This window comes from Mustelus asterias, chromosome 3, assembly GCF_964213995.1.
Source record: "Mustelus asterias chromosome 3, sMusAst1.hap1.1, whole genome shotgun sequence".
Classification (NCBI taxonomy): domain Eukaryota; kingdom Metazoa; phylum Chordata; class Chondrichthyes; order Carcharhiniformes; family Triakidae; genus Mustelus; species Mustelus asterias.
Window position 1 is genome coordinate 2,272,949 of NC_135803.1, and position 10,757 is coordinate 2,283,705.

The following is a 10,757-nucleotide window of genomic DNA, read 5'->3' on the forward strand; positions in this document are numbered from 1 at the left end:
TGTTCTGTGCTGTACTGTTCTATGTTCTATGTGCTGGTTAGGGTGCATTGGCCGTGCTAAGTTCTCCCTCAGTGTACCTGAATAGGTGCCAGAGTGTGGTGACTAGGGGATTTTCACAATAACTTCATTGCAGTGTTAATGTAAGCCTTACTTGTGACACTAATAAATAAACTTAAACATACCTGTAGAGATAAAGACCTGGGGGAGATGTTGGGTAAAGGGTTAACTCTAACACTACGTCAACAATCGCTACTGAGCCTGTGCGTAAGGTGATATATCAAAATAATGGCATGAAGCAGAGAATATGGAGCACCTGTGAGAGCAGCAATGGCTCTCTCCTGGCGCTTTGTAATCCTGTACGGAATGAATATGTAAATAAAGTTACTTTGAAAATGATCTCTGCCTCCAGCAGATTCCTTCCCAAAAGTAAAACAGCCAACATCTTCTGAGATGATCCAACAATAGAATATCCACACAAACAAGCAAAAACAATGTCACTGACACACAGACAAGACAGTGACAGAAAGAGAAAGTAAATGATAGATTGACACACAGGCAGTGAGAGACAGAAACGAGTTACGTTTCACACAGATAAACACAAAATACTGCGGATGATGGAATCTAAAAACAAAAACAGAAAATGCTGGAAAATCTCAGCAGGTCTGACAGTGTCTGTGGAGAGAGAATAGAACCAACATTTCGAGTCTGGATGACCCTTCATCAGACCTCAGAGTCAGGATCATCCAGACTCGAAATTTTGGCTCTGTTCTCTCTCCACAGACGCTGTCAGACCTGCTGAGATTTTCCAGCATTTCCTGCTTTTGTTACGTTTCACACAGACAGGGAAGAGTGCGTGAAAATTGATGAGCGAATTGGACAAGACTGCATCCTTGAATATTGTGGGGAATGAAAGGGGAAACCAGACCACACTCTTTCAAACATCCTTTCACAGACCTCCCAGTTCCTTCATTGTCACTGGGTCAAAGTCCGGGAACTCCCTCCCTAACAGCACTGTGGGTGTACCTACACCTGAGGGACTCAGTGGTTATAAAAGGCAGCTCACCACCACCTTCTCAAAGGCAATTAGGAATGAGCAATAAATGCTGGTCCAGCCAGTGATGCCCCTGTCTCAAGAATGAATAAAAATTGAACAGCTGTCCTGTGCCAACACCAGTAGATGAAGTAGAAATGGTTGAGAGATTCAAGTTTTTAGGTGTCCAGATCACCAACAACCTGTCCTGGTCCCCCCACGCCGACACTATAGTTAAGAAAGCCCACCAACGCCTTTACTTTCTCAGAAGATTAAGGAAATTTGGCATGTTCGCTACGACTCTCACCAACCTTTACAGATGCACCATAGAAAGCATTCTTTCTGGTTGTATCACAGCTTGGTATGGCTCCTGCTCTGACCAAGACCGCAAGAAACTACAAAGGGTCGTGAACGAAGCCCAATCCATCACTCAAACCAGCCTCCCATCCATTGACTCTGTCTACACTTCCCGCTGCCTTGGCAAAGCAGCCAGTGTAATTAAGGACCCCACGCACCCCGGACATTCTCTCTTCCACCCTCTTCCGTCGGGAAAAAGATACAAAAGTCTGAGGTCACGTACCAACTGACACAAGAACAGTTTCTTCCCTGCTGCTGTCAGACTTTTGAATGGATCTACCTTGCATTAAGTTGATCTTTCTCTACACCCGAGCTATGACTGTAACACTACATTCTGCACTCTCTCATTTCCTTCTCTATGAACGGTATGCTCTGTCTGTACAGAGTGCAAGAAACAATACTTTTCACTGTATGCTAATACGTGTGACAATAATAAATCAAATCAAATCAAAGCACCAGGGCTATTGGAACTGACCTTCAGTGCCCATCTGTCCAAGGGCTTGTCCATTCTGTTTGTAGGGGTTGAACTTGGGTTTTGGAGCCACCATGGGTGCAAATTTCTTTGGTGCTTGTTGAGTGGACACGGAGATGCTGGGGGTGGCGATTGATGCCATGGTCTCCACCCTGGCCGGGACATGTCCAGAGTTGTCGGTCTGCTGTGGAGGGAGCCAGGTTGGGGTGGACATGTCTGAGAAACCTAAAATAGAGCAGAGTTGAATGAGTGCTTACCGTCAACTGGTCACTGAGTCTGAATGAAAAACTCACCAAGCACCAACCATACAAACAACATCACTGTTAGATACTAGAGTTAGACCACTCAGCCCACTCTACCTAACCCATCGCCACCATCCCTTCAGCACACCCTCGCAGCGCCTCTTGTTTCTCAGAGTGTCAGCTGGAGCTCAGTCGATGATATTCTCTCATTTCTGAGTCACAAGGTTCTGGGTTCCAATCCCACCCCAGGCGTAAACACAAAAATCCAGGCTGACACTTCAGTGCAGAGCACTGAGGGAGTGCTGCACTGTCAGAGGAGCTGACTGCCAGCTGAAATATTAAACTGAAGCCCTATCTGCCTGTTTGGGAGTGAAAGATCCCATGACATTCTTTTGAAGGAGGCCGGGGGAACTCCCCTCGTGTCTGGGGCAATATCCATCCCTCAATCAACATCACAAAAAACAAATGATCTGCTCATTATCACATTGCAACGGTCCGTTAACCTCGGGCAAGAATTCCTGGCCTTGGGACGGGCGCAGCCGGAAAATCCCACCCGAGTAATGTGGACAGCGTAGATTGTTGGGTGATCATGATCCGGAATCCAAGTGTAGTGAACTGGATCATTATCTGAACAAAAGATTTCCAGGGAAGAAGGCAGGCGATGGAACAAGGAGAACTGGCCTTAGAGAGCGTGGAAAAAGGGTCGAATGGCACCCATCTTTGCTGTAACCATTCTATATTTCTGTGTAAGACGCAGAACAGACTGAGAGAGAGAGAGAGAGAGAGAGACACACCCTGAGGCAGTGAGTGAGGCCAACAGGGAGGAGGGCTGAGCTGGAGTGAGGGAGATGTGAGGGGAAGGGGAGGCAGGGAGGAGGGAAGAGTTTGGGATGGAAGAGGATGAGATGGGAGAAGGAGGGAGATGGGAGAGGGAGGGAAAAGAGAGGAACAGAGGCATAAACAGCTGTAATACTTTGAGGATGTAACGAGTAGAGTTGATGAGGGGGAGCCTGTGAATGTGGTTTATTTGGAATTTCAGAAAGCTTTCGACAAAGTCCCACATAAGAGATTAGCATAAAAATTTAAGCGTATGGGATTTGGGGAAGTGTATTGAGATGGATAGAAAACTGGTTGGCAGACAGAGAATAAAGAGTAGGAATAAATGGGTCTTTTTCTAAATGGCAGGCAGTGACTGGTAGATACCGCAGGGGTCAGTGCTGGGACCCCAGCTATTCACAATGTATATTAATGACAAGGGAACTAAATATAATATCTCTAAATCTGCAGATGACACAAAGGTGAGTAGGAGGGTGAGCTGTGAGGAGGATACAGAGATGCTTCAGCGTGATTTGGACAAGTTGAATGGGTGGGCATATGCAGTATAATTTGATTTGATTTATTACTGTCACATGTATTAGTAATGATGTGGAGATGCCGGCGTTGGACCTTGTGTGGCTTTTGCTACCAAATAAACCTGGTGGACTTTAACCTGGTGTTGTTAAACTTCTTACATGTATTAGTATGCAGTGAAAGGTATTGTTCCTTGCGCGCTATACAGACAGAGCATACGGTACATAGATAAGGAAAGGAGAGAGTGCAGAATGTAGTGTTACAGTCATAACTAGGGAGTAGAGAAAGATCAACTTAACACAAGGTAAGTCCATTCAAAAGTCTGATGGCAGCAGGAAAGAAGCTGTTCTTGAGTCAGTTGGTACGTGTCCTCATTGGACACACCTATGCTTTCTATGGTGCATCTGTAAAAGTTGGTGAGAGTCGTAGCTGACATGCCAAATTTCCTTAGTCTTCTGAGAAGGTAGAGGCATTGGTGGGCTTTCTTAACTATAGTGTCCACATGGAGGGACCAGGACGGGTTGGTGATCTGGACACCTAAAAACTTGAAGCTCTCTCCTTTCTACTTCATCCCCGTTGATGTAGACAGGGGCATGTTCTCTTTTATGCTTCCTGAAGTCGATGACAATCTCCTTCATTTTGTTGACATTGAGGGAGAGATTATTGTTGCCGCACCAGTTCACCAGATTCTCTATCTCATTCCTGTACTCTGTCTCGTCATTGTTTGAGATCCGACCCACTATGGTGGCGTCATCAGTAAACTTGAAAATGGAGTTGGAGGGGAATTTGGCCACACAGTCATAGGTGTATAAAGGGTATAGTAGGGGGATGAGAACACAGCCTTGTGGGGCACTGGTGTTGAGGATGATCATGGAGGAGGAGTAGAGGAGGCATTTGGAAAAATGTGAGGTTATCCACTTTGGAAGCGAAAACAAGAAGGCAGATTACCTGAATGGCTGTAAATTGGGAGAGGGGAGTGTGCAGTGGGACCTGGGTGTCCTTGTGTACCAGTCACTGAAGGTCAGCATGCAGGTGCAGCAGGCGGTAAAGAAGGCAAATGGCATGTTGGCCTTCATTGTGAGAGGTTTCGATTACAGGAGCAGGGATGTTGTTGTTTATACAGGGTCTTGATGAGGTCACATATAGAGTATTGTGTGCAGTTTTGGTCTCTTTTTCTGAGGAAGGATGTTCTGGCAATAGAGGAAATGCAGAGAAGATTTACCCGACCGATTCCTGGGATGGTGGGACTGATGTATGAGGAGAGATTTTGAGTTGATTAGGATTATATTCACTGGAGTTTAGAAGAATAAGGGAGAGAATCTCACAAAAGCCGATAAAATTCTAACAGGACTAGACAGGGTAGATGCAGGAAGGATGTTCCCCTTGGTGGGGGTGTCCAGAACCTGGGGTCACAGTCTGAGGATACAGGGTAGACCATTTAAAGTTATTTATTCATCACAAGTAAGGCTTACATTACCACTGCAATGAAGTTACTGTGAAATTCTCCATGTCGCCTCACTCTGGCACCTGTTCAGGTCAATGCACCCTAACCAGCACGTCTTTCGGACTGTGGGAGGAAACTGGAGCACTCAGAGGAAACTCACGCAGACACGGGAGAATGTGCAAACTCCACACAGACAGTGACCCAAACCAGGAATCGAACCCGGGTCCCTGGCGCTGTGAAGCAGCAGTGCCACCGTGCCGCCCCAGAGACAGAGGTGAGGAGAAATGTCTTCACCCAGAGAGTGGTGAGCCTGTGGAATTCATTACCACAGGAAATAGTTGAGATCAAAACATTGTGTGATTTCAAGAAGCAGTTGGATAGAGCACTTGGGGTGAAGGGGACAAAGGATATGAGGGGAAGCGGGGATCAGGCTATTGAGTTGGATGATCAGCCATGATCGTAACGAATGACAGAGCAGGCTCGAAGGGCCGAATGGCCTCCTCCTGCTCCTATTTTCGATGTTTCTGTGTTATATGCACAGGAATTGATAGGAAGGCAAATACTGAGATACTGAGGTAGCTATTAAACTTCCCAAAAGGCCCAGTGATGGGAGTTCTCATCCCAGTGGAATAACAAAACTCTATTCCATAAATGTAGAAAATACAACACAAAAAATAACTATAACAGCTGCTGTATTGTTGGAAATATCTCATTAATGTTCATCGGGGAATGGACAGTGGCTGGTCCTGACAAAGAAACCACTAAGATGTCAATACAATCCAATCATCGCCACAAAACAGCCACGAGGGTTCGGCAATAAATTCTACATGAAGGAGCAATTCTTCCCGACGGCGTCCATCGGAAAGGAAATCGCTGTCACTCTATCGGATCCTCCCATCATTTGGGAAAGGAACCCAGCTCAGCGGCGATGAAGAATGGGATACATTTAATTCTTTCTCATTTCAGATTTGTGCTGATTGTTTGCAATCCAGGGGAAGCTCCTTGCTAATCCAGCTGCAATCACAGAGCCTTCACTCCACACAAATAAATCAGGCAGGCACTCTAACCCTGCTCAGTGTTCACAGAGGATTTACTCATTCTCCAATGATTGTCACATTAGCAACAGTGCCTTTAACCAGCTGCTGGGTAAAATCTGAGTCAGCATGCTACATCGCAGCTCACCCGTACACATGGCATCATCAAGACAGCACATAGGCAGGAGAGTGTGACCACAACCCGCTCGTGACAATGCCCAACACGTGTTAGTGTCAGTCTGGCTGGTTACGCTCCAATCTACACATTAAAAACAGATTGAAATCCCATTCCTTTCAGATTCTGACTGGAATATACCAGGCGGCAGTGTGACCGAGAGATAGCTTCCACATTATTTCTGTGCTAATGAATCTGAGTAAGTTTAAACATTGGGGAACAGGGCATTGACTCTGCAGAAACCCAGTTAGCAGAAAACCCTCATCAATCTCACTTCAGATGTGAAAATGAAATCTAGCCCAATATCTCCAACCCAAACTGCCACAGGAACAACAGGAGGCCATTCTCCTTACTTGAGAAAGGATATGCTGGCACTGGAGGGGGTGCAGAGGAGATTCACTAGGTTGATTCCGGAGTTGAGAGGGTTATCCTATGAGGAGAGACTGAGTAGACTGGGGCTATACTCATTGGAATTCAGAAGAATGAGGGGCGATCTTATAGAAACATATAAGATCATGAAGGGAACAGATAAGATAAGAACATAAGAACATAAGAACTAGGAGCAGGAGTAGCCCATCTGGTCCCTTGAGCCTGCTCCGCCATTCAATAAGATCATGGCTGATCTTTTTGTGGACTCAGCTCCACTTACCCACCCGCTCACCATAACCCTTAATTCCTTTACTGTTCAAAAATGTATCTATCCTTGCCTTAAAAACATTCAATGAGGTAGTCTCAACTGCTTCACTGGGCAGGGAATTCCACAGATTCACAACCCCTTTGTGTGAAGAAGTTCCTCCTCAACTCAGTCCTAAATCTGCTTCCCCTTATTTTGAGGCCATGCCCCCTAGTTCTAGTTTCACCCACCAGTGGAAACAACTTCCCTGCTTCTATCTATCTTTCCAAAAGGCGTTTGATAAGGTGCCTCACAAAAGGCTGCTGAAGAAGATTGGGTCACACGGAGTTGGGGGTAGGGTGTTAGCGTGGATTCATTATCTTATAGGTCTCTATAAAATCCCTCCTCAGCCTTCTAAATTCCAACGAGTATAAACCCAATCTGCTCAGTCTCTCCTCATAATCAACACCCCTCATCTCTGGTATGAACCTGGTGAACCTTCTCTGCACTCCCTCCAAGGCCAATATATCCTTCCGCAAATAAGGGGACCAATACTGCACACAGTATTCCAGCTGCGGCCTCACCAATGCCCTGTACAGATGCAGCAAGACATCTCTGCTTTTATATTCTATCTGGGAAGAATTAGATACAATCTGGGTAGGACACCAATTACACCTGAGAGACATACACCAGCTGGTCAGGGCAGCCTGTCCAGCAGATAAGTGGAGATAGGTAGCAGGTGGACCTGCCGCTCCTCCAGCACAGGATTATAGTGGGGGACGGTGAACACATGTAGTCGCCCTAACAGCAAAAATAGATGCCCAACAGGCACCCTTCACCCAGTTTAAGACAGAAATTCAGAGAGTTTTAGGAAATGCTCCTACTAACTGGAGCAGAATTACAACGACCAAGCAGCTAAAGGGGGAAGGAGCTGCTGAGTACGGGGAACGGTTGTTCCAAGTATACCAGGAATGCTCAGGGCAAGGAAGCCCAGACCATGGGGATCGAGCCTTCATCCAGGCTTTCAAGGATAGGCTCTCCAGCGCTCACCAAACCATCCTAAAAATGGGAGTGATTATGTCCCAAGATTATGATGAATTGGTAGAGTGGGCTAGTGGCGTAGCGGGAGGCGGATAGGAGAAATCCCAGACAAGAGCAAGGCTAGAAAGAGTAGCCGCTTACAGTAACGGGAACGGAACTAAGTCCAAACTGACTTGTCACAATTGTGGCCGACAAGGGCACTTTGCGAGGGACTGCGGGGTCCCAAGGAGAGGAAACAAATTTGGAAGCAGTGGGAAACATTGTAGTCACTGTAATAAAAATGGACACACACAAGCAGTGTGTTGGGACAAACATGGGAGACCCCCGACCCAATCTATGACCACAGCAGAATCGGAGGAACCAAGGAACCTCCGAGGTCAGCAAGATTGACGGTCTGCAGCCCCCATTCATAAGGGTAAGAAGGAGGGAAGGATCTATGTGTCTGCACTAGTAGGGGGCAGGCAATGTGAGATGCTGGTGGACACAGGAGCATCCATATCTGTCACTGACCTACCCTTACCCACTACAAGTAGAATGATTTACTTAACCGGGATAGGAGGGAACAAAACACCCACCTACCTGAGCGAGACCACGTTAGTAGAAATAAATAATTTGTATATACCAATGAAATTTTATGTGTGTAAAAATAACGAGGGTACAATAATGGGAAATGATTTAATTGAAAGAATATGAGATTCTGATAGACTGTGGAAAGGGAGAATTAATCTGGCCAAAACGGGACGGTCGGAAAACTAGAATAGAGAAACTCACAAGTCACCTCGAAACTATTAGGGTGGCCACAGCCACCACCAGCAATTGGGAATTAGAGACAGGAGGGTTCGGAGCCATCTGTGCTTCCGTCCCCGGAGTATGGGCTGAAACAAAATTAGACACCGGCTTAACTAAAATGGACCCAATAAAGGTACTTGGACCGGAGCATAAGCCACACCGACAATACCCAATAAAACCAGAGGCAGAGAAAGCTGTAGTGGGGATAGTTAAAGGGTTAGTGGAAAGAGGGATTCTGAGAGAAACCACAAGCACCACTAACTCCCCAACATGGCCAGTGAGCAAGCCTGACGGAAGCTATAGGCTCACGATAGATTACACCGGACTCAATAAAGTCACGTCCAAGTTGCACCCCATTGTAGCAAGCCCCTCGACAATCCTGAATGGACTGTCACAGGAGCACAAAATATTCACAGTATTGGATATAGCCAACGGATTCTGGTCCTTACCATTGGATCCCGAATCCCAAGACAAATTTGCCTTTACAGTGGGAGACAAGCAGTACACTTGGACTCGCCGACCGCAGGGATTCCACAACAGCCCCGCTATCTTCCATCGAGTAATGAGTGACATCCTGAACAGGGTAGAACTGCCAGAGGGTAGCACGATTCTACAATATGTAGATGATATCTTAATAGCTTCAGAATCCAAGTCAGGACATCAAGAAGCACTGTATCTAGTATTAAACGAACTAAAAACCACAGGGTTAAAGGTGAGCCCCAAAATCGGGAAAACACAAGTCCTGTACTTAGAACTCCTTATATCCCAAGGGCTTAAAGAAATGCCAACAGACTAAAAGAAGGCGGTACAACAAATGCCGCGACCCGTCACCGTAAGAGGGGTCAGGAAGGTGCTGGGACTGTTTAACTATAGCCAAAGTTTCATCCCGGGATTCGCAAAATTGGCAGAACCTATACAAAGACGAGTCAAAGGGGGAAAACCAGCTTTAAATCCCGTAGAATGGGGACCCGAGCAGGAAGAGGCTTACAACAAACTAAAAACAGAACTGATATCAGCCCCTGGACTAGGATTACCAGATTCCAATAAAGACTTCCATATCCATTGTAGTAATGAGGGAGGGTTCTATTCCGCCGTGGTAACACAGGACCATGGAGACAAAAGGAGACCCATCGGTTATTATTCAACAGCAGAAGGGCCGGTAGTCACTGGGCTGCCAAGGTGCATAGCCGCCTTGGATTGCGCTGCCTGGGCCGTAAAGGTTAGCGAGCCAGTAATCATGACAGGGAATATAATCCTTCACACCAAACACACCTTGGTGGAAATGTTGAACACGGGAAAACTGAGGTCCATCTCAAACATGAGAAGGGCTAAATGGGGAGCTGTCCTCCTACCTCCAAGCAAATCCGTAATAATAATAAGGGATACAGGGAATAACCCAGCAGAAGGGATTTTAGACACAGGAGAGCCACACAGTTGTGGGGATATAGATATGGACGCAGAAGAAGGCAGGATAAAGGATGTACCTTTAACAACAGCTGAGGAGACCCTTTTTGTGGATGGGTCACACAAATATGTGGAAGGATCACCCCGAACAGGGTGGGCAGTAGTGAATGACAAATTAGAAATAGTAAGGTCAGAAAGAATCGACGGAGGTCTATCCACGCAAGTGGCAGAACTAGTGGCACTCACACAGGCACTAGAGTTATCTGAAGGCAAAACGGTAAACATATTTACAGATAGTCGGTACGCGTTCGGGGTAATACATAACTATATGGCAGCATGGGGTAGAATGGGGTTCATAACCACGGGAGGAACTCCTATTCAGCATCAACAAAGAATTGAGGCATTGTTAAAAGCTAGTGAGAAACCTCGAGGGCCACTACAGGGCCACTACCACAATCCCATGGCAAAACCTATTGTCTGGTTATTGTAGACCAGTTCACCAGGTGGGAGAAGCGTTCCTTACCAGGAATTGTACTGCTACCACGGTGGCTAGAATATTGGCAGAAGAGGTACTCCCTAGATGGGGTGTACCCCTACAAATCGATTCAGATCAAGGGACGCACTTCACTGGAAAGGTGGTAAAAACAGTGTGCCAATTGATGGGGATAAAACAAAAATTCCACATCCCTTACCACCCACAGAGTTCTGGAATGGTGGAACGTATGAATAGAACACTTAAGAATGCACTGGCTAAAGCCATACAATCGTCAGGAAAAATGTGGACAGAAGTATTGCCCACTATATTA

At 46.2% G+C, this 10,757-nt stretch overlaps 1 protein-coding gene across 2 annotated transcripts in view; it reads right to left on the reverse strand.

The window, feature by feature from the left end:
* lpp (LIM domain containing preferred translocation partner in lipoma) overlaps positions 1-2,079 on the reverse strand; it is a 296,604-nt gene extending 294,525 nt beyond the window's left edge. For both annotated transcript variants that reach the window (XM_078204277.1, XM_078204286.1), the window contains exon 1: positions 1,863-2,079. In XM_078204277.1, coding sequence (XP_078060403.1) covers positions 1,863-2,073 — 211 coding nt within the window. In that variant the 5' untranslated portion in view covers positions 2,074-2,079. The remainder of the gene's footprint in view (positions 1-1,862) is intronic.
* Between the last annotated feature and the right edge of the window lie 8,678 nt (positions 2,080-10,757).